General features: G+C 33.2%; 1 protein-coding gene across 6 annotated transcripts in view; it reads right to left on the bottom strand.

Moving 5' to 3' along the window:
• Positions 1-1,988: 1,988 nt before the first annotated feature.
• FXR1 (FMR1 autosomal homolog 1) overlaps positions 1,989-25,338 on the bottom strand; it is a 56,707-nt gene continuing 33,357 nt past the window's right edge. Inside the window, exons 9-18 of one of the 6 annotated variants that reach the window (XM_015244714.3) lie at positions 24,707-24,785; positions 20,937-21,046; positions 16,294-16,380; positions 14,861-14,918; positions 14,711-14,773; positions 9,821-10,024; positions 7,707-7,907; positions 6,880-6,960; positions 3,206-3,297; positions 1,989-2,420 (exon numbers count right to left, since the gene is read on the bottom strand). In XM_015244714.3, the coding sequence (XP_015100200.1) occupies positions 2,250-2,420; positions 3,206-3,297; positions 6,880-6,960; positions 7,707-7,907; positions 9,821-10,024; positions 14,711-14,773; positions 14,861-14,918; positions 16,294-16,380; positions 20,937-21,046; positions 24,707-24,785 (1,146 nt within the window). In that variant the 3' untranslated portion in view covers positions 1,989-2,249. Of the gene's footprint in view, positions 2,421-3,205; positions 3,298-6,879; positions 6,961-7,706; positions 7,908-9,820; positions 10,025-14,710; positions 14,919-16,293; positions 16,381-20,936; positions 21,047-24,706; positions 24,786-25,338 lie in introns of all 6 variants that reach the window. The other 5 variants (XM_006210644.4, XM_006210640.4, XM_015244713.3 and 2 more) reach the window with 5 other exon arrangements.

Raw genomic sequence — 25,338 nt, 5'->3', positions numbered from 1 at the left:
CTATTAACAATGAATGGATACCTCTGGGGAGTGGCTTTTCACTTCTGAATCTGAGCATGTGCTATTAAAAAAAAAAAAAAGCCTCATGATTCTACAGTACTTAAATATACATGTTTTTAAGGACATTGGGTTTATTAGTCTTTTGTAAATAATGAAATCTTAATACTTATCGCCTATTTAATAGTTCTAAAGAACTCTGTGGGCTAACCTATTTTTTTTTAATGGTTTTGTGCTTCTTCCTTTCCCAGTTTTTACAGAAGGATTTTAGTCAATCTGTTCCACATGTAAGAAAATGAAAAATCATTTTCTTTATGCTGTATTTATCAATTTGGGGATCAGTGAAAATTCTTCTCATAGCTTATAGTTAATTTATAACGCTACAATTGAAGAGAACTAAGAATAAAAAGGCTAACAATTTTACTTGTCTCTAACTTTGACGGATAGGAAGACATTTGTGGGCAAATTTTTAATCAGGATATGAAATTACTTGATAGTGTACAATGATTGCACACCTTACCTAAAAATTCTGTTATTGGGGGTTTTAGGAAAAAGCATTTAATATCATCACATCTTAACCTCAACAATAATAAATTTGAGGGCTAGGGCTATACATACACTGACCTGGCAAATATTTTTAACTATATACTTCACTCATAAATTAGAATCACTTAGCTTTTTTATGTACATAACAAATTAACACAAATTATGCACATAAAAAAGCACTTCAAATACCAAATGGACAAAACCAAGGGCTGTCTGTCTTCCTGCTCAGTATTCTTTATCTAAACACTGTGGAACCTTCCCATAAATCCAATTATTTGGTATCACCTTGCAACACACTCTCATGTGAAAGTCTTTATCTTCAAAAATTAAGCCACCTGACTAAAATATTTACAAAAAATACAATCATCAGTATGAGACCCTTGACAATTATTGTTGAGAATCAAAAACTAGTGCCTTATTTTAAAATTGTTCATTATACTTCTTTATAAAAATAATTTTAATAGAGAAAGGCAAAAAGTGAAATGCTGGATTTTACCACATCGCCTTCCAAAAGTTGCCTATGATGAGAATTTTGTTACAGACTTAGTCCTAATATTGAACCTATGATCAATACCCTAAACCATTCTGTTCTAACAGATTAAGTTTTTAAGTACTAAAATTTCAGAGGATTCATTACAAAATGATTAACTGACCAACTAATATTTTAATACTATTTATAAGCAAGTATAAGTGCTTCTTAAAAAGCAATCATAATACTATTCTAGGCCTTTTAAGTAGCTCCAACTACTTTTCAACAGTTGGTATAAAAACTAGAAAGTTAAAAATCAGCAAATGGTAGATCAAAGTTTATTTACTACCTGCATACAAAAACATATTGCACATCAAACAACCAAAATCAAAAAAAAAAAAAAAAAAGGAAAAAAAAGAAAAGAAAAAAAAAGGGGGGAAGGAGGGTTGGGGAAGAAAAGGAAAAGATACTCTATTGAAGACTAACATGTAGTTTATACAGAATAAACCTTCTGGAAATTGATCTTTTCAGTAGTTCAGGTTATGTCTGAATGGACATGACTAATTCAGCTTAGTGTTTAACTAAAGCTATGTTTGATTTTTTTTTAAATACTGTACACTTTAATAAATAAACCAAACAAAGCCTCATTGTAGAACAGTCACTGCCAATATCACCCAGTGTCCCTGCAGATGAGAGTTTAACAAATGTATTCCAGTGGTCTGCAGATTTTCTACATACAGCATTTTAAAAACACATTAAAACAGACCAGTTTCCAGACTAAACTAATGAAGAAATTACAATTCAGTGCAAAATATCTTAGACTGCATTTCATTCTAGTTTTCCTCAGGTGAAGAAGTGGTTGCATATTATTAAAAATGTAACAAAAGCAGCTAATGCTTTCATAAAGAATATTACGTTAGGGATCCCACCCCACCCACCTCCCCCGTTTCTGCCATATTTTGAAAACAAAATAACATTTCCTATAGCCAGCAACTTTTTTTAATGTTACATATACTATTCTCAAGGCACATCTGATGATATATTTTATAACACAGTAGGTGTCAAAGTATGTTTAACATATGATTTCTTCAGGATCCCTCCCCTTCCTGAATTCCAAATGGAGGAACTGAAAGTGCGATGTAAAGACTGGCGATCCATATTCTATCTTTGGCAAGCTTGTACAAGCACTATTGTAAAATGTAATGTAAAAGAACTGTAAACTAGGAACTTCTTCAGTTTATGAAACACCATTCAGGACTGCTGCTTCTTGAGTATTTTCTTCTTTTAAGGTATTAATCTTTTCTTCTCCTGGAGTACGCTGTAGCTTAGAAATTTCATCGCCAGAAGCACTAGTTGGGCCATTTATTGCCTTTTCTGAAGGACCATGCTCTTCAATCACATCTTTTGCCTGCCAAAGGGAGACAACTTTTTCAACTTCTTTATAAATGAAATCTACAGCTGAGGAGGAAAACAGCTACATAAACATTAATTAGCTAATAAATAATTTGTTTTATATACCACAATGGATCAAAGAATTAAAAGGTTCTTAAAATTTAGAACAAATAACAACGTACTCCACCTCTCTGGGTCTTTCAACTCTTTATATCTAATACCTAGCGGTCCATAAACCACAAGAACCTGTACCTGTTTACCAGAAACTTGCATCAAATTTCAGTTTAACCACAGGAGAGCTCACCATGTAAAAGATATAAACAGTAGATACCTTAAATAAGGCAAATAACCACCTACTTACTCACCTTTTTTTCTTTGAAACTCATATTTACATATCAAATCCTTTTAAGTATTTAAAAGAAGTGAAACTTAAAGGTCTAATCCATCTCTGAGAAGAGGTACATACAGCCTACTGCTCCCCCAAATAAAGCCAACAGTCTCCATGCCCAGTATCTTTGGGCAGACTGAGTTTTACAAATACTACTTAGAGTTCTGACTGCAAAGTATTTCAGGTTCAAGCATGCATATCTTCAGTTACCTGGGACCAAGAACAACAAGAGTACTCTTTAACTAAAATATTACTCGTCTAGTTGGGGAAACAAGTGATCACACAGTAAGTTAAGAAGTAAAAATAAAACTAAACCATACCAAAACAAACAAACAAAAAACAAACCAAAACCAAAACAAAAAGCCAAAAAAAAAAAAAAAAAAAAAAAGACCTACAGGTTAAATTCTCCTTACCATTTCTTTCTTGTTTTTAGCCAAAGTTTCCCTTGGGAGGTTTCTTTGTCTGCTCTGAGACTCAGCTCTAGAAATATAATCTGCAACTGTGACTGTTGAAGATGAGAGAAAAATTACAGGTGTTGAAAAAATATTTCTAAAGTTTATTTATGGATAAAGAGTTATTTTACTTTTAAAATAAACTAGTGGTGGGTTACCCAATTTCAAAATTTTCTTAAGCTGGGTACCACCTCCAACCAAAAACAAAGCTTGAAAAATGTGCCTGTGATTTAGTGCTGACAATAGAAAAATTTCAAGCTGGAGACTGAGGAAGTCTACATTAAAGTCCTCTTTCACAAGAATCCAGCCATTTGCTTCTGGTGAGTCTACAGTTGTGGGCTAAATTTGTTATAAAAATCCACAACCAAGAATAGGAGATGCAGCATTCTAAGCCCCAGACAGTGTTTACACTTCTGGGGGGAGAGGGGAAGAATGGGGCAAAATTAGTGCAAATCATGGTGTGGCAGGCTTCAAGCTGAAATTTTCATCAAAGATGTAACAGATTTACTCAGATATTAGTTGTTCAATTTTTTTAAGTTGTTTATGTTTTTAAAGTACAAATAAGATATCCAAGTGTGGTATTTTATGGTTCCTTTTTAACATTTCACACTAGGAACCACTCTGAGTAATCTTAAAAAAAAAAAAAAAAAAGAAAGAAACTGCAAGCAAACTAAAGATGACAGAATACCAATCTAAAAATGTGGACATTGATTATGGTGGGAAAAGCGCCACCATGAATTCAGTAACAACCCCCTTTCCTCATTTTGCCAATCTTTCAATCTTTTAAGAAGCTGACTGAAAACTATGTGTGTGCAGTGACAGTAGGGATACAGGGAGAAGACTAACCCAAACTCATACCCTACTGCCAACCCAACTGCAGAGAATGACCTCTGGTCTGCAGGTATTTGTAAGTGGGCTGGACCCACTCTTATAAGCTCAATCCTTTCTCTTCAAGGACTTACAAGTTAGAATTCACTGATTTTCAGAAATATCAAAATAATCACCCTCTTCCTTTCAAAGAATTATTTTTCTCTCAGAAACTGTTGGGGAAAAAATCTTGACTATGTGAAATACAGTGTATTTTAAATTAAGAGAACAAGTTATTTATGTAACAAGTAAAACTCAGGTAAATTTAAAACTTAAAGTCACTATGTATGGGGAGAATTAGTCTATTAGGTTCAAATTTTATGAAAATAAATCACTTTGATATAATAAACAGCTGGATAGTATTACAATTCCTTTTTCTTAAGAATTAACACCCTAGCACCTTTATTAAGAGCAAAGAACTTTCTAGAACTATTAAATGTTTTAAATCTCAAAAAAACAACTTGAGAATACACTTCTTTAGGAACACTGCTAAAGATGTTTCCTGTCTAAAACTCTTTTCTTCCAAATTCTAAGAAACTCAGTGTGTTTATTTTGGAGTTTTTTTCAATCATTTAGATTCACTGTTAGTGAATTTACAAATACATTTAATAAGTTTCCAAAATTGGGGAGGGAGATACTATCAAATACACTTCATCATTATGTCCATGTACATGGGAGCAAAAGCATCCTAGGAATTATTCTAGTTTGGAGAACATGTTAATGAATTCATTATTTTCATGGTTCCAGCCCTCAGTGACACCTGGGAGAACTCAGCTACTTGGAAACCCTGCTGCGTAGACACATATACTGCTAAGTTTCAACAGTGACAACTCTTAGACCCCTTCATCCGCTAGGTACAGACATGGAAAAATACACTTTGATACAGTTTAGCAATTAATTAAGAGGCACTTAGCTGGAAAGGTAAAAACTTAGCAGTGTCCCTCCCTAACCAAAGGGAAATAAAAATAAAAATAACCTCAGTTGATTCAAAAAAACACCTGTTTATAGCCAGTCTTTATAATATAAGCTACTTAAAAGTTCAAAGCAGATTAATAAATATTTACAATATCTAGAAAAAAAATTTAAGGCAATTTGTGCAGCATGATTTGGACTCTAGAATTTCCTCTAAGGTTCAAAGTTAATGAACTGGACACCAGTATACTGCACATTCTAAGTATAATAAAGAATGTTCACAGCTTAATTTATTACCAAAGGCAACAAGAACAAATTAACTGTATATTTCAGAGAATGCTGACATTAACTTTAGATGGAAGCTGACTTCCTATAACTGCTGCCGGGGGCAAGGAGAAAGGAGAAAATATGTGCTTGTTTTCCACCTATCCTATCAAGATGTGTGTGTGTGTTTTGTCTGGGGATAGGCGGGCTGAGAAAGGCATTCTTGCACTGAATTCTAAAGAGAAAAAGCAGTAATTCCAAAGAACAGAGTAAAATAGGAATAAATGCAGACACAAATCACTGTCAAATTATTCAAGTTTCGATTAACACCATGCAGAAATCTCTTCCTTTAACAAACCCTTTTATGTTACTTCCTTTATGTTATTTAGTTTATGTCCTTTGACTTAGTGATAAACCACCACCCATCTAGTTAATAAATTACGTTGTAATTTATCCTGTATCAAGCCCATACTTATAGCTTAAATCTTATTTATAAAATATAGCCAGAAAGTTTACGCACTGCTATGCCAACTTCAAAAAACAAAATCTCTTCATCTAAAAGATATTTCTAAAACTAAAGAGAAGTTTTCAAAAAGAAGGGAAAATAATAAACATTTTCTGGAAAATTTCTATTTTGACCATATTTAATTCCTTTTAGATTTACAACTATTTTTAAAACATGAACTTTTTTTTTTTAAGAGTGGGAACTAATACCCTTAACCAGTTTTCTCAAATGTCTCTACAACCACTAAACTTAAAATAGTAAAGATACTGGAATTTACAGTCTTTATTTGGGGAAAACACAAGAATTTGTTTTGGAAAGAATGCAAAATTGATTAGTTTAAAAGGGGTTTATTTCTGGTGAACACAATTTCTTCACTGTGGATATACAGCATGATTCTCTGTACATATGAAATGGAATTATGTTCAAAATAGTATAGACAACAGCAAACAAGTTTCTTTTAAGTTACTAAAAATTGTATCTACTTAAATTAACAATCTAAAGCTAAGTAAGTACTATTAATTTGAATAGTTAGTAGGTTTAAGGGAAAAGGCATCACACTACAATAAACAAACAAAAACATAACATGCATTCCTCTTATTAGGAAAAAGACACTTCTCAAGTATTTTTCTCATTTATACTTTTTTTTTTAAACTGTGGGTATTAGAATTCCCACAAAATTGAGGTGCTGAATCCAGATATAGTAAGCAGGCACCATGCAAAAGCTGCCCAGTTTTGCCAATCAACCTCAATCACAATCTACAATATAGTCCCTGGCATGGCAGGCCCCAACTCAAGTGTGCAGACTCTGCCAAGTGGACAAAATAATGATCTTCTCAACAGTATTTTAATGTAAAAAACTGAGACACAACATTAGTTCAATTAGAGAGGTTACTAAACATATGTGAAGGAAGAATGCATCTTCTTAATAGTAGTCTTATTAGTTGAGTAAACAATTTATGCAATGCACATCTTGAATGTATATGCACACATGTGTACATGTCAGTATAATATATTTAGGAAGCAGACACATGACAATTTTTTTTTCATGCTTGTGACCTGGTGTTGTCAACAGGTCCACTCAAGTTACCTGGCTGTCTATCTTCTGCCTGACCCCTGAAACGACGCCTGCGGCTACGATTGCGTCGCTGGGGTTTTTTTTCACTATCATCTGTAATTGCAAAGTTTACCATGAACTATTCTGACAAAAACAAAGCAAAAAACAAGGCAAAAAAAACAAAAACAGAAACAAAACCACACAAAGACAAAAAAACCTAAAAAACTTCTTTCATTTAAAGATTGAAGGAAGGAGAAAGAGAACCTTTTAATTAAACAGTAAAGATAAAACAACACACATTACTCACAGGAAAAATACTTCTGTAGTTTTAAGCATTCCAACTAAATTAAAAATGGAATTATCATCTGGAAATTAAGAGGGTTTTAACTCTTGATTAAACAAACTCTAAGACTTAATTTAAATTACCATCACTCAGGGATAAAGTTTTCCTCTCCAATACTGTTTAGTTTTTACCAAAATTAATGACCTTTTAGCCCTTTGGAAATCAATGCCTACTCAGTACACACATCTTCATTAGTGTCATTTATAGTAATATTTAAAGAGACAAGATGAAAGCCCAATTTTGGTTTATGAACAGTGAGACTATTCAGAGCCTTGCAGTTTGAGTATTTATATTGTTTTAATGGCATCAAAGGGCACTTTAATAAACCCTCCCAGTCTCAAAAAAAATTGGCCATACAAATCTGAGAACTAGACATTTAAGACAGACACAAAGCCATCTATTTTGTCTGAAGTAAACACTGTGAATTGCATATGTCTGGGATCTTTTTTTGCAAAAAGCATCATACATTAACAATATTATACAATAATATATGTCTTTTCCCTAAGTGCTTACATACCTAGCCCATTTTCATTAACTGAAGCTGTATCAGATTCAGTCATCCCATCCATCAGAACAGCATCTTCATCAGTCCTTCGTCTACGAGACCGCCTACGACGGTTAGTACTGTGATGAGATTCGCTGGCATCAGTGTCTGCAGTCTGATCTGATTCTGTATTATCAAGTAAGCTGTATGGATTGCTGTCTGGATCTTTGAGCACTATATGCATGTCAGAGGCAAGAAATATTCGTTTAAGAGAGCTGCATTTATTAGGAATGTTTTGATCTACATTGAACTACATCAATTAATGATAAACTTCAGTTCTCCCCCAATAAAAGTATACTCTTGTCTTCAGATAAAATGTTTTATGTATCACTATTTTACCTGAAAAATAGCAAGTATGAAAAAATTTTAAATGGCGATGAAAAATTAAAGCAGATCAGGACACCTTGACTTTCTACCATCTCTCTTTGACCTGTTTTGAAAACGTATTAGGAAATAGTATATTATAACATGCTATTTTTTACATTCACATTCCTAACTAATCCTATCCAGAGGCTAGAGAAATAAAAAATGAAGAAAAACAAATCAGCTAATATGAATTAATCCCAAAAAAGCTTTTTGTCTCCATAAATGAGTTCAAGGTGGCTGCTGCTGCTTCATGCCAATGTTAATGAACTATTTCCAAACAATACTCAACACCTGCACTCCATGACATAATAGAAATGCCACTGTGAACTGAAACAAGCAAAACAAGTCTACACAAAAATGCACACTGAAAAGTTTGAAATTCTAACTGGTTATAGGAAAATATGGAAATGAATGTTGACGAGTACTCCCATCTCTAGAAAACAAAGAGCAAAGGTGGGGTAAGGTGGGGTGAGAATGGGAAAAGAAAGGTTTTAAGATACAGTTCAAAAGAAAAAAAATACCCATCTTACCTATGTGCATTTACTGCCTCCACCAATCAAATTATAGAAGAAATTCACCTAATCACGATTTTTTCTAAGTTTCCTTTGGTAACAGCTAGCAAGCTAGCATCTTTGCAAAAGACACTAAGTTTATCCATTAATCATAAACACTATGTAAAGTACATTTATTTTGTAACTCGGCATACTATTAACTTTATAAACCTCGGTAACAGCAATGTACTAAAATTTATAAACTATTTCCCTTAAAGGCTATAAACTAAATTTAGGACTTAAAGAATATCAGTGGAACTAAAGAGTACCTTTTTAAACATCTCTAAAAAAAACATGCTAGGAACAAGTTTTCTGGTAATTTGTAAGCATGTTTGGTTATATGTAATTACATATACGTATGTTCTATAACATTTAAAGTACTATATAAACTTTCATAGGATGTACATTATAACATTAAGAAATGAGTGGTTTTCTTAAAAATGCCAGATAATAGTATGTTAAGGTTACATCCCTGACAGAATCTAGTCCATATATCCCTTAACAATTCTCCCCCCAGCACATTGCTAAGCAAGAACATTCTGTCCAACTCCTACCAATTCCATTTAAGTTACAGCATTTAAGCTTTCAGAAAGATATAAGCAAAAGCTGGTTATACACCTCAAATCTCAGTCTTCTGAACACTTCTCTTTAAAGGTCAATTCCTCAAACATTTAAAAGAAAGTTTTAAAGAAGGTGATTTCCCAGTTTTTCCCTGTTCCCCAAGTGGTACAGAGTATAGCAAAAAAATGCTTTTCAGTTAATTTTCAATACTAAGTATACAAAAGTATTTACAGCTCTCTGTGCATTAGAATTCTCTGGGTCTGTCTGGCAAACAGAAACACATAACCCAAAAATTCTAAGCGGAAAAAAAAAATTCTAATCACCTAAGCCCCCAAAAACTGAATGGATAAAACATCTGACCAATGAAACAGAGAATCAGCCAACTAATGTTACTCTGACCTGAATATTCTAGCTAAAACCTCACTGAGAAACACTCTATAGGGCTTTTCCTTATACTGCTATGTGTACATATGTTCCACTATTTTCCTTAGTCAGTAAAAAGTGGAAACATGAACTTCCAAAACTGGGTGGCCCTGGGAAACAAATTAACTTGTATAAAGTTATACTGTTTACAAAAAAAGGATGCTGACATAGTACATAAAAGACTACCAGAACTGATGGACGATTTGCCACCACGTGGTCCACCACGACCTCGACCCCCTGAAACACTTCTGCCTCTTCCTCCTGGGCGTCTCCTGCTGTCACGCTGATGCCGGCTCTCTCGATCATCTTCTCCTGCCAATGACCAATCACTCAGCTCGTCTTTACGCTCCGATTCTGTTTCAGATGGATTAGACAGCTCAGAGTTTGTACCTTGGGAAAGAAGAGAACATGAGCCAATTATAATTCTATAAAAAACAAAGTAAAATCATTCATAATTATTTTCTACAATTCACTGTTTAACCCTACTGACTGGCTGCTCCAAAAAAAGGAAAATACAAATAAATCTGCAATTTGTTAACTAAGAAATAATGAAGTGTTTATATTACATACTAGTAATGTAACATCTACCAGAGTCAGACTAAAAATTGATTGTCTAGATGTGCAGAAACAGTCAATAAAATTTTATAGAAAACATACAAAACATTTTAATACAGTATGAAAATGCACTTTATTAAGGAATACCAAAAAATTTTTTGCCCATTTTTAGGTTTTTTAACAAATTGTTAGCATAATAAAAACAACCATAATCCAATATTTAAAAGCAAGTTTAATTATATTTATACAAATTAATAATTTAGTTGTACAGTGTCTTCTACCATTATTTCACTGATTCTAGGCAGCACTTTTTTTTCCCACATTTAACATCTCTGAAATCAAGTATTTCTTATAATTGACGGTCATAAGCTGGGAGTGTATATAAAATAACAGTATGTTTTAAGCATAATAATGTCTTCAATTAGAAGAATACCGTATGTGAAATCACTGAACAAATTTTAGATGGTTATTCTGAGAAGAGACTTTAAATCTGAAGCCATTACCAGTGAGACAAACATTCAGATTCACTTTAAAAGCTTACACTATTTCTAACATCCCAATGAGTTAATTTAACAGTGACCTTTTAAAAAATGTAAACACTGCAAAGATTCCCCTACAGTATCATTATATCACAATTAAAGTGTCAGATTTATATGAACCAATCACTATCATACTTTTCCCTACTTTTATTCTTTGTTAGTCCTGGGATGGTACTTCTTCCATCCTTCTGTTGTATCATACAGGTAATCTGCTTTTCAAAAGTTCACTACACACCACTTTGCTTTTATAAAAGACCTATATTAGTACCTGTTTTCACCAACCAAAAGAAATCCAAAGATTTTCACTTCCAGAAAAAAAAAAAAGGCACAAAGAGAAAATAGCGTTCAGTATTTGTTTTAGAGTAAGCCATCACAGATGCAGCGAGCACCTCAGTGAAAGTGGCACTGCCCAGATCCTTCCTAGGGAACTAAACCACAGCATCTCACCATCAAGCCACCATAGCTTTGAACTTTGTGAAGGTCTATGCTTTATCTCAATTTATTTTGTGCATCTATTAGCAAGATGTGTCCTAAGGTAACTGCTTTTTCATATTATGCCATTTCAGCTTAAAAAAGGTTGCAAAGGAACACTCTACTTTCTGATAGTATGGGAAATCTATACATTCAAATATATGTCCTTCAGAGCCCAGTTCAATGTCTTTAACTTCAGATCAATTTAACTGTGAACAGACCTCTCCACTTACTTCCTTAAAAGTAATGTGCATCTATCATGCTGTACTGTCATGTGTTGTTTTCTATCTTTCTCCGTTTGGATTTACTTCCCACTTGGTCTGTAATATATTTAAAGGGTAGAGCTCTGTCTTAAACCTCTAAATGCCCCCAGAAGCCTAGCAATGTGCATTATCAATTTCCTCTTGATAAATGAATTTGCTGCCTGATTTTGAAGTTCCTTTGCTAAACTCCAAACATGAATGAATACATGATAAGCTAAAAATATCCTATATTAACGCCACAGTCATTGATGATAAAAGCAAACCAAAAGATTTTCAGATGCACAAAGTTGTAAGTACTAAGGTACAGGGAACAAAATGTAAAGTTTAACAAGCGAAGAAGCCTACCGACTTTCTTTCTCCTTTAAAGATAACTCAGCCCATCTTTTTTTCCCTCCATATGCCATTAAATATGGATGTAGCTAGTCAATTATGTAAGAATGGATTCAGCAGCAAATTAGAAGTACATTTCAGGAAAACCATAGCAAGCTTCTATTATTCACATAGGAGTCTTGGTTAAGAAATGAATCTCCCAAAACACTTATTTTTCCAAATGACAAAAAAACTTCATTAACTGATGTCATGGTTTAGTGGAATAAGGGCAATTTATCATTTCATGAGAAGCTAAAAAAAAAAAAAATTACAGACCTATATACCCTGCCTGAAAACATAACCAATTTGAAGGTAGTTGAGTAATTTTTAAAGATTTTAACAAAAGTTCCTATTGAATTCTCTTTAGAAATACAGTGTATTTAACTCAGCATCAAAGCAAAGAAACTCTAAGTTTAACCTAAATCTAGTATTCAAGATACTTAAAGGTGTCTAACTCATAAACAGATTTCAGTAGATAAAGACAGCTATTAAGATCAAAAACACAAAAAAAACCAGAAAGAGCTAATAAACTGAGTAGTGCTCCACTTTCTTAATATTAAACAAACCTTAGCCAATTTTGAGATGGCAAAAGGAACTATACAGATTAATTAAGGTTAAGGATATTGAGATGGGGGGATTATCTTGGTAAGGTCAAACTAATCACATGGATATTTGTGAACCACTCCCAGCTACAGAGAACCAGAGAAATAACAGCATAAGGATTCTTCATAGTTACAGGCTTTATAAGATGGAGGAAGTGGGGATGGAGCGGCATAAGCCAAGGAATGAAGGTGGCCTCTAGAAGCTGGAAATGTCAAGGAAACAGATGTTCGTTCCCCAAGAGCTTCCAAAATGGAATAAATACATGCCAAATTTTAGACTGAGACTCCTATCAGATTTCTGACCTACAAAGGAAAGACAATAAATTTGTGTTGTTCAAGCCTCTGAATTTGTTACAGAAGCAACAGAAAACAAATACTCTGTTGAAATCATTGCAATCATTCCAATCTCTCAATTTTGTAAAATGTAAGTTCATGAATCAAAAAAGTGGGGGGGACGTTAAAAATGACTCATGAAACTGATCCAATCTTAAGACTCCAAAAGATAGAAATGTTTTAAACAGAATTTTAAACCATATTTTCCTGTAAACTTCTAAAATCACCTTATGAAGATGGTTCACATCCTTTTCAATGAATACATATGCTAACGTCGTATTTCACCAAATCCAACATGCCATCCATTATAAATCATAGTATTCTGTGTGCCATTCAAGAAAATACTGCCAATTAAAGTTCTAAGACATCATCCATTATAAGAAATAGCAACTTCAAAGATGTTATATTGAGAAAAATAGCTTATACATATCATCACCTAAAAATACTTCTGCTATTAAGTGCACAAGAACACCTATAATCAAATTCAAATGATTTTTATTTCTCTGGAGCCCACTTAAGTTCAACAGTTATTTCAAGAAATACAACGTTATTAGTCTGTAAAGATTCAGAGGTTAAGAGTGCCATCTACTGAACAATTTATATAGCTTTCTTCACTCCAAATGATAATCCCCTCCCATTCTCATTTATTATCTTCCGTCAACAAAGCATTTTGCCAAAGGGTGACCTCTCATCAGTAAGTGGTCTCCCCAGAGGCTTATAAAATTCTTCAATAATTCATCACCTGAAAAGCCAAATCTGATTATTTGTACTAGTAATATATACCCCTAAAATCATTCAGTATGTACTCAATTTCTATTTAATTACTGGCTGTCTTTTGTATTAAATGTGTTTTCAGGAATACAATATTTTCCAATTCTCAGTCCTTCACATACAGACACATTTACTGTAATTTTGCCTTTCAGGTTTCAACAGAGGGTTAAATTTAAAATAATGAAAAGGGTGGAAGGGAAAATTAACTCTTCAACTCTACAACAAATGCAAGATAGCACAGATTTACTATATATCTCTAGCACTGGTAGATGACTTCAAACGTGAAATGTGGGTGTGGAATCTGCACATTGTAAGCCTTCATGTACTTCTACTTTCCCTAAATGCCTTCTATTCTGGAATAGGTGTATGAAATATTTTCCCACAGCAGTTAGGAAGAGCAAAGGGGAGTAGAGAAGAGAAGGGAGGAAAAAAATCAGGTCACAGCTAAGATCCAAGTCCAAATGTAGAAAAATGGAAGAACTCCAAAGCTGAAGAAGAGTAAGTGAGAAATTTAGGATTAGAGAATCATTGATCATCAACTGTCCACCGGCCCGTTCCTACATGAGTCAGGCCCCATCCTCAGTGAATGTATTTTAGAAAAATGTTCATTTATAAAATGTTAATTAGTTTCTCACTTTTAAAGCCCTCATATTATTGAAATGCTATATGTCACATATTCCAGATGTGAGATATTAATATTCAAAACAGCCAAATGAACCAATAAAATGTATTTTTAAAACTAGTACTTATTTGCTACATGCAGTCTAGGCACAGTGATTAGCATAATTTCACGTTCACTTTTCCTAGAGGTTAGGCAAAAGATAAATCCTAGTAGTATCACTACCATCACAACGTTTTTAATGGAAATTGTATACAACTGTACGAGGGAAATATGTGGAAAACAAGCTGCATATGTATTTATCCTAAATGTTTAGAATAAACATGATCATGAGCTATAAACGTAACAAAAACATTTCATTACACTGCTACTTGAACACTACGTATCTTTTACTGTCATTAATACAGAGTATGCTGTCACGACTATTAAGACACAGACCTCAGAATCATCTCCTGCCCTCAAAGTCAAAAAGTGATGAACTAATTAAATAATAATAAGCAAAATGTACTGGAGCACCTCAACTAGTACTACCCCCAAAAAGAATGTTTTATTACCATAACCGGAGGTGTAATTAGGGCCCCGACGACCTCTGCCTCTTCCACTATAAGACCTAGAACCTTGTACAGAAGAGACGGTACTTTCATCAGTGGCATATCCTTTCTCTTTTTCAGGCCCTCTGGTGGAAGAAGGTCTGAAACCCATACCAATCTGTCGTAGCTGTTCATCAATCTGTAGGCGTTCCATTCTTAGCTGTTCTACTTCCTATAATCAAAACAAAAAAGTGTAAATCTTACATGTATTTTTTTTTTCTTCCTAAAGCCTAGAGATCAAGCTATACTCCCTACCAATAAAAGAGGCTGTGGTCCGGGGCTGTTATTAGGTAAAGTGTAACTGAGTTCCTAGTGAATTTATGTTTTAAAATGCCCCAACCATACTAAATGCAAAAAAGACATGGACTCTCCTCCCTTAAGGGAATGTTTATAGACAAGCATCAAAATAACCTAGAGAATGTTTAACAGTCAAGTGTTAAAATAACCTGTTTATTAAATAGCTAATGATTACACAGTATTACCAGATCTAGCCCTCAAGGAGTAAAAACTGCTAAAGGAGGTAAGGTACCATTACTAAAGGTACTATTAATAACCTGCTTTCCTACCAAAATAGTGACACACTAGAGTCGTCACCTAGATGAACTGGGAGACTTGGTCATTCAGAAATTAAGGTCAGAAATGAAGGTAAGGTGTCTAGAGAAAGTGCCTGGCTAAAAGGTAGTAGAGTTGTGGAATATAAAACATGGAATGCCATATTGAATTGGACCTAAAGATGAGTTTGAAAAGAAAGGAATGACATTATCAGGGACACTTTCAAAATATTAACATAGCAGCAGTAGTACAAGTGACTAAAAGGAAAACGTACTAGAGACAGAGCAGATGAGGTACTATATGCTAAGCAAGAAAAATACAGCACAAATAAAAATTGAGTATAAAACAACAATTCCAACTTACAGTAATTTATAGGGCATTTCTTTTAGTTCTAAAACCTTTGCTCTTTACTTACCAACTCAATAGTATATAAAGAACAATGGTTAAATGTGACAATGAATATATGTATGTTCATGTATAACTGAAAAATTGTACTCTACACTGGAATTTGACACAACATTGTAAAATGACTATAACTCAATAAAAAAATGTTAAAAAAAAATGATGGTTAAGGATTATCAAATGATGTCTATGAGGGTACTGCATGTAATTCAGGGAATACCACAGTTATCAAAGCCCACCTTCATTCACGGTTCTGGGCCCTATTTGCATATAAAACAGAAAGGTAAAAACAAAATGGTTCCAATACAGAACATGTAGATACAAAAGTAATGACAGTTAAGTTACAAGAACACAAATGTGGCCATGTCTTAAACAGGAAAGAAACGTAGAAGTTCAGAGGAAAAGAGAAACAATGTGCATGAGGCCAATCATTTTATTACGGCAAAGGACTCTTTATCTTTAAATTCTCATGCAGAAAAAAAGGGCAAATATGAACATGAATTAACAAAAATATTTAAAGATTTAAAATTTACTACAAATATTAATGTTAATGTGTGGAGCAACAATGATATGAATGTGAACAATATACAAACCTTTAGATAAGCAATATGATACTCTAAAAGAACTTGCACGTTTCCAATGCTTTCTTTAGTGCCAACAAATACAAATGGAACCATCCCCTGTAAGAAAACACAGCATCCTCAGTATTTAATATTTTTGTAAAAGTTCTAGCCTAAATATGACATATCAATATATATGGAAAACTTTTCTAAAATGAACAGTAATTTACTTCAAAGTTTAAAAATAAATGACTTTTAAAACATCAATATAATTTAAAATACTGAGATTTTTTCAATAAACTGCCTTATTTACACTATAATTTAGCATTTATGTGTGCTAAAAATTTTTAATTACTTTCTAAGTATCAGTTTGTTTTCTAATTTCTAATTCAATCTAATTTTCTAATTATAGAAACCAATTTAAAAAGAAATTTTCCTTCAAATTGGCATGAATTTTCAGACTAGATACCACCTTAGTAGTGTTGCCTTAAAAGCATAATCAAACAAATTAGCCAGGTTATCCCCAAGTGCTCAGATAGCAGAACTTTAAGTGTCAATGTACTAAAAGGAGTGCTTCGTGACCATTAACATAAGTATCATCTACAGACTAAATATTTACACGATGTAAAATAAAGGAATTACTGATGTAGGCAAATAAGTCACCAGTTATTAAAGCAAACGAAAAGATCAACCGGGACCTGGAGTATTTTACTAAATTTCAAAAGAGGAAGGTTTTGAAAAGTGGGAAGGAAGAGAAATAAGATAGCTAAATGATGGGTTTTTCCCTTTAAAGAAATGCATTTCAGTTTCCTACTGGCTAAGGGAAATGAGTATAGCCTAAGTAAACTCACCCAGTTGCAATGTCTTTCCTTACTTTCCTGATTGTACAGAACAGTTCCTAACAGTTATTTCAGACATGGGAGACTAAAAAGAAGAATCGCACTAGGGCAGGTACTAAGGCTACAGTACAAAGCACAGCTATTGTGGAGCTTAGTGACTAAAGAAGTAACTACAACTAGGAAGGCATAAACAAGGGACTCTAAAGTGAAAGAAGTCTTGACCCTGTCCTCAGGAATTCACAGGTAGATAATACAGGATACAAAGTGAGTAAGAGATGGGGGTGGGAAGAGAGAGCTAAAAACTTAAGCATGTTATCATATTTCCAAGAGTGTATTATCTACGTTCATCATTTAATGTTCATTAAAGTCACTTTAAGAAATATCTCAATTTTACAGCTGAGAAAACAATTTGCCCACAGTCGTAAAATCAGCAACTGAGCCAGCCAATTTCATATCCAGTTACCTAATTCCAAATAACATCCACTTGTTAACTGCCAGAATCTATGTTAAGGAATAAGAACAAAGTCCCTGTTCTAAAGCTAACCATAATCTCAGAAAAGATACTAAACACTCCTATAATACTACTGTACAGCATTAGTGATAGGAATTAAAAAAATGGCAATATTAGGTGGAATGTGAAATTATGCCACCCCCAGATGTGGAAATTTAGGGGAATTCATAAGACTATTATCCATTTAAAGTGAATATTAAAAACAACTAGAATTTTACCAAGTAGATAAAGATAGGATATTCATTCCATACAATCAATCTGCAAGGATTATGAGAAATAAAATGCCTTAACCCTGAACTGGAGATATTATCACTAATAGTTACCTTGGTAAAAAGGCATCCTTAATGGTGTATATTTTATACAATAGTTTGATAGCTATTATAAACCATAACAAAAAAATCTGGAATAAAGAGTAGGTAATTATTACTGCATATATGCATTCACATCTAAGTAATTCTAGTGAACTTTCTAGATTAAAAAAATTTTAACTGATTATTTATAGTTAATAGATGACACTGAGACAAACAACTAGCACTCAGAAAAAAATTAAAGCTTATCCCTGCTCCCGATACATTATACCAAAAAAATTCTAATTGGAGAGAAAAATTTAGTCATTAAAAGAAAAACAAACTCAAACTGGAGGGGAAAATATAAATGCAATTCTGAATGATCTACAGGTAGGAAAGACCTTGCCAAACAACATACAAAATGCAGAAGTCATAAGGCAAAAGTCAGAAAAAAAAAATCCAGTACAAAAAAATTTGAATGCCTGCACAGGAACAAAAAAGTCAAAAGAAACAAATATTTGCCACATACATGAAAAGAGAAAAGACTAACTTCCACAAAATACAAAAAGGTCTTACAATTCAGTAACAAAAAAACCAAAAAATATGTAAAGGACAATCTGCTTACAGAAAATGCCTTTCAAGCAAACGGAAAGGTAACATGTCTATCTTCTGGAATGGCACTAATTAAAGTTTGATAAAACCCCAATATTGGCAAACGTGGAAACTAGACATTTCCTATACTGGTGGAAGGAATGTATGGGAAAACTTACAAGATCTAAAAATTTAAACGCCCTTTGATCTAACAAATGCACTTCCAGGAATTCACTTTCCAGTCACAAGGAACCTTTGCTACAGCATTGTTTTTAACAGTGACAGACATAAAAAGGCAATCTGACAACAGTCTTAAATCTATTAGGCATGATGGAGAAAGACAGACATGGACAGGACATAAATATATTTTTACACTCTACTCAAGTTATTCTTTCACATAAACCTGTTTCTTTAAACTCACTTATCCTTTAAAAAATCTTAATAAACTCATATTTATCAGGTGTCTACTCTATACAATTCACTGTGCTAGGAAAGAATGGAGAACATGAGAATTCAGATTTAATTTTTTGACTTCAAGGAGATCATAACGTGGCTTGGAGACACAAGATAAACCAGAAAACAACACATAAAGCTTAAAGAAAATATTAAATACACAATTACAAAGACAATAAATAAAGGCTGCAGTATACAGGTGGGAAAGGTCATTTCAGGCCACAGGTAAATTAGCAAAGACTTCCAAGGAAACAAGTTATGAACTGACTCTCCAGAGGAGTTAGTTTAAGTTGTGAAATAGTGGCTCAAAATAAGTCAGTATTAGCCTTCTAGATATAACATGTAATCTTTCGAAAATTGAAAAATTTTTGTATATTATTGGTTTCATCTTAAAAATATTGGAAGATACAGCAACACATAATACATGCATTCCTACATGGCAACCAGATTAAACCTGAGCAGCATCTGCTTCTTTTACAGAAAGACACAATGTGCCCTCCCATCACTATCTTGTGCTTCCCAACCTGCTTAATCATTTACATAATCTGTTTGGTATGTTTAAGCATTTTAATTTCTTAGCCCTGGCAGAGAAATGGCAGTGACAATGACTAAAAACTATAAACACAGGAAAGTACAATAACTTCTTAATTTATGAAGGAGGACCTGAAAAGAACTAGCTTGCAACAAGACAGTAAATACTGGAAAACAACTGGGAATAGAATAAGTCAAGCTAAGGGAAAACCAGATACTAGGATCAAGCTAAGAAAATTATAGCTGAGTCAAATGACCCTGATCAGTAAACATCTTGATCTTCAGATCAATTTTAGGCAGTAGCTGTATGCCAAATGGATGACATATTTCACATATTAAATATAAATGGGGAAAGCATCAATTTTTAATAATATAACACCACCAATTTTAACCATTATGTCAAAGGCATCTTTAAGTCATGAAAAATGGGGTCACCTCCCCCACCATGTTGGGCATAGTGTTTGCTTAACAGGAGGTTAAAATTACTTGAGGTTTATGGCAATTTTTGAAGTAGTGTAGGATGAAATCAATCCACAAGAACTCATTTGTATAACACTAAGTTAATTCTTTCCCTCATTCATTTCTAAGTGTGTATTTATCTCTACATTCTAACTAATTAAAAGGAATAAAGGAAATGGCTATCTTTCAAAGGTATCTTTACAGCATTCAATAATTGGTGTGAAGCTATTTAACTGAACTAATGCCTACAGTTCTCTTTCTCCCTCTCCCTCTTTTTTCTGTCTTTAACAAGACTTATCCTATTCAACAGGCTAACAATCTCTTCAAATAGTTATCTATTGTACAAAACTGAAGAAGATGCGAGCATACTACTTTCTGGGAGGTAATTTGGGAGAGAAATCCTTCCCTTGTATTCAGACATACAACTATATACAGAGTTGACCACTAGAGTCACAAAGGTGAGAAATGCTGAAAGTAAATAAACGAAAAGTAAAACACAGTTCTGTGAACAAAACATCAAAATGTAAGAAAACTGAAGAAATTTCAGAAAGTTATCAGAATTAATAGGATATAAAGCTTCAAGATTTCAATAAAGAAATGGTCAGAGCTTTCAAATTCTTAAAAAAAGTCAAAGAAAGTGTTATTAAGAATTCCCTTACAGCAGACTGTTTTATTTAGAGTATCAAATTTTACAGCTTGACACTCCAAAAAAGAAACAGAACTGTTAAGATTATCAAACTGAAGCATTTTTATCAAAGTGTCTTTTTTACTGAAGTACTGAGAAACCAACCAAGAGCCCAAGGCCCACAACTGAAATATGACTTGTTTTCTAAGTGTATAAAGCAATATTATAAGGAACAGAATTTTTTTAAAGAAAAATCTGCTGCAGAGTGTAAATAGTTCACTGGATATAACTTTCCTACCACTCTGAAACTGTAACATTGTAAGTAAACCAAGAAAACATGAAAAAAAAAAAAGACGAATTAAATTATTTTAAATACTTACATCTTCTCTAGGTAGTTTATTTTCATTGTCTCCTTCAATTCTCACCCGAACCACACCAGATTTGTCCACTATTTCTTGAATAACTTTGCCATTTTTCCCAATTACTTTTCCTTTAATAAGAAAAAACAAATATAATGATAAGTTAAAAACCAGTATTATCATTTCAACACCAGCCCAAATAACTTATGACTTGCTATCAAATTAGAAAAATCAAACAAAGCTCCACCTTGTCACTCTCAGAGTGAGGAATTTTATCCTTGGTCTGAAACCAGCTTCTCTTCAGTATACCTAAGGTTACTACTATTAACTGGGATTCATAGTGCTGCTCACGTGAGACATTTTCAAAGTCTAAGTATTTTTCAATATGTTCTATATCATTTTTATATTTTTAAAATATCAAGCCCAACCCATTTCAAAAGCTTGGAAATATAAATGAAGACAGAAAGAAAACTTATTTTGGCATTAATCATATCAATTTATTACATATTACATATATTATTCAAACAACTAATAAATTCAATCTTACATTTATTTTCAAGTTCCTATCTGTTCAAAAGACACCTAGGACTTCAAGATTCTTATAAAATGAATATTCTCGTCACAGAAATAAAATGTTTACATTTAACAAGCATTACATTCTATACCCATAAATTCTTAAACTACTTCACAGATATGCAACGACATACAACATGTATATGTTTTGCTGTCTTTCTAGATATGAAATACTGTAAAATGAAATAAAATTCAAATTATTTACCTTCATCACACTTTGTAAGTCTGTCAAATAGCAGTTATTGAGTATCCAACAATTAAAGGAGAACATGAAGATGCTCTTCCCCTTAGGAATGCACTTGTTATAAAGCTAACACACACTCAAATAACAAAGCAATACTGAGTAGTGTTACCTGGTAACAAAAGTAAATATTCAGGTAACCACCACTACATGGAATAGATGTATCGCTTATAGTTAACAGCAATACCATATTTGTTATTAAGTCCCACTTCTCAATTAGTTAAATTTTTATACTATATCAGCAATTTATTAGCACAATAAATTTGGGTTGAAAGAGGTTAAAATGGAAGTATTTCCTATTGCATGCTTAAGAGAACAGTTTCCAATAAAGAATAAATAAAGGAACAATGGCAAAAGTAAGCCAGTCAATACAGCAGACACTATTATAGGATTTTCTATCCCTAGTCTCAAACCTCCTTCCCCAATAACCCTAAATTTAAAAGCAGCAGCAACTGAGAGGGAAAAAGAAAAAGAGTAGGAGAGGAAATTCACATGATGTACGTCTTCTCTGAGTAGCCCTAGCAGCATCATACAAAAGCAACCTTCATGTTAACAGTGACGCTCAAGCAGCAACTCCATCCTTGACCCTGCTAAAAATAAGCAAATATCTTTTCGAAAATACAAAAGTCAGGTTGATGTATCATAATCACTCCCCAAAATCTTTGCCCCTTCCTTCTTGTGAACTGTACCAGTGGTGAGTGAACATTCATCATCCTTCTGGGGTCCATGGCAAGGACCTAGTTGACAGTTTTATTTAGTCCCACCAGAGACTGTCAATATTTTAACTAATCATTTCCACAGTTCAAATTTCAAAGCATACTGACAAACTGAAGCAGACCTGTAGTGTAATTTGAGCACTGAGCATAAATGCTGAAGGGACAGAGTAGAGAAGTGATTAAGGGAGGCTTCCAGGAGGTGAAAGGTTTCAATTCACTTTCAAACCAATTATCATATAATAAATTTTCTTTGATTTGGGAGGGGTGGGAATTTTCAGTCAAAGTCTAGAACTCTTAAAACCTGAATATGTATGGAAAACCTCTCTGCTCTGAAACTTACCCAAGTAGTCCTCATTCTCTTTTACTCCTCAGTCCTCTTTTTCTCTTTCACTTGAACTAAGAATGCACTATTTTTTGAAAGGCTGCTTCACCCATAAAACACTTGAGAGAAATGTCGTATTATTATACACAAAAAAACAATTGAAGTTTTCCACTACTTTCGAGTATTTCACCAACACATGTAATACTCGCTAATACGTATTTCCTAAACGGTAAACACATAACCCCTAATCACCAAAGCCAACCAAGCCAGAATAGAGGGGAAAAAAGAAAAATGACTGGACCTAACAGTACATAGATAAAACGAATAAAAAGAATCTGAGAGCTACAAATACATCCAACTTCCTTATTTCTGAAGTATCAGGAATTTTTACTCAAAACTAACACTACCAAAAATTCAGGACCAAGGCTATCTTCTATTGAATTGTTGGGTTGGAAACAACACTGACTCCCTTGGAAACACTCACCTCCAAATCATTTTTACAAGAAATCTAAATTAAATTATGTTCTGTAAAAGGAGCAACCACAATGTTAGTATGTCAGTGATGGAGTATGATTTAAGTAAAGGGGATCAGTTTCAAAAGCAGCTTTCTCATCAAAGGTGTTTTCATTTGACAAAAATAAGCATTTGGTAACATTCTATTATATTAACATTTATTAAAATTATACAGAATTCATGAGGCTTATATTCAATTTTAACATCTCATTTCTCCAGCAACTCAGCATACAGTGAACAACAGTTTCCAAGAACAGATAAAAGTGGAGCTTAGTTAACTGGCAAGATGTCATAACCATTCAAATGTGGGGACAGAAGTGAAAAGCTTTTTAGATAACCAACAGCTGAACACAAAAACTATCCAGATTCTTGTGTTGTGCACTACTGTTTCAAGTACACTACTTGTTACTGACCAAAACATCTTTTTTTACAGTTGAAGTGTACTGTTTTTTTTAAATCTTCTCCTACTGATGTTTTGACCAAAAAACACATACAGAATTCTTTTCCTAAAGCCAGAACAGAACTAACTATATACAAATGGAGCCTAAGCGGCTCTAATTTACTAAGGTCAAAAAACGAATCAATAGACAATCCTCTCCTCCCTCCAAAAAAAAAAAAATCATTCCCCTAGTAAACTTCACTAGTTTATGTTCATGCTTATTTTTATATTAAACTTTCAGAATAATCAGAGTATTTAACATGTGACTAAAGTGTTCCCATATGTCTCAAACAGCATTTAAAAGGGCAGCACAGATATAGGGGATGTTAATAATAAAGCTATTAAACAACTAATCCCAAGCTATAATGCTGTAACTTCAGCTTCAAATTCAAAAATTTTTGTCACTTAACTTACAACCCATGGGGTACAGTGATTCTCATTAACAGTGTCAAAAACTTAATAGTGAAACCTCCCCTCATATCCTTCTCTCCTGCCCGTGACTTCTTACCTTATTCTATGTCTTTGCAACAACCAATTATTATTTATTCAGGGCCTACTGTGTAGAAGTTTATTACCCTATTGTTAGTCCACTCATTTTTTCTTCTGCACTAAACAAAAGAAAAAAATTATCACAAATACCTTCTCAAAAAGTACTATGACAATTTTGATGGATAAATAAATAATAAAAAGACATGAAGCAAATGATAAGAAAGAGCTCAAAGGATGGAGAGGCTTAAGAAAAATTAATGACAAACTTATAAAAATCGTAAGTCTTATTAGTGGGTCACTCCGTACAGAAGAAAACATTTTAACATGATAATAATGAGATACAAGTAACATACATTATTACTAAAAGAAAAGGAAAAGAAAAACACTCCACATAACTTTAAGTGAAATAAGGTATCACAAAAGACTAATTGTCAATTAAGTCACTGTGTGTAATTAAGTAACATTTAACTTATTTAACATTTAGTAGAAGTTACTTACCAACAAGATTCCTAGGAACCTGAATAAAATCCTCCACAAATTCCAAGAAACCTCTAGCCTTTTTCACAGCATCAGCACTCTGTAAGGGGGTGGAGGAGGGACACAAACATGAAATGCAACCCTGAAGAAACCAACAATCCATAAAACACAAAAAATGAGAAAAAAACCCTTAGGCTCTAATACAAGATTCTGCTCAGCCCACCAGAGTGACATTTCAAATCAAGTAATTCATGAAGTTTTTTTTAAGTCAGAGTAATTATTAAATGGATATGAAAAAAGTCTATTAGAAATCAAAATGTTAGACATCCCTAAGGTCCCTTTTAAGCTCCTGAGAAAACGAGCGAAAGAGTCTAACTTACTTAATCCTAAATACATCTGGCCCATACTCCTATGCTGAATTTCTCCAGGTGGATGTTAAAACTCAATTGTTCATATTATCTGTACTGTCTGCACTGATTTTTTTCATTCTCACCATTAGAAATGACTTAAGAGACTGTTTTTACAGAAATGCATTTTTTAAGCTCGTATTGATAATACCATTAAAATTCCTAATTTTTAATGGGTACAATTTTAAAAGACTAAAAGATGGGGGGGTACCTCTCTAAAAGGAATGTATAGTTCTCAGTAAGTTA

This window comes from Vicugna pacos, chromosome 1, assembly GCF_048564905.1.
Source record: "Vicugna pacos chromosome 1, VicPac4, whole genome shotgun sequence".
NCBI lineage: Eukaryota > Metazoa > Chordata > Mammalia > Artiodactyla > Camelidae > Vicugna > Vicugna pacos.
The sequence above is the reverse complement of the archived record's forward strand: the minus strand, read 5'-3'. Positions and strand labels throughout refer to the sequence as shown.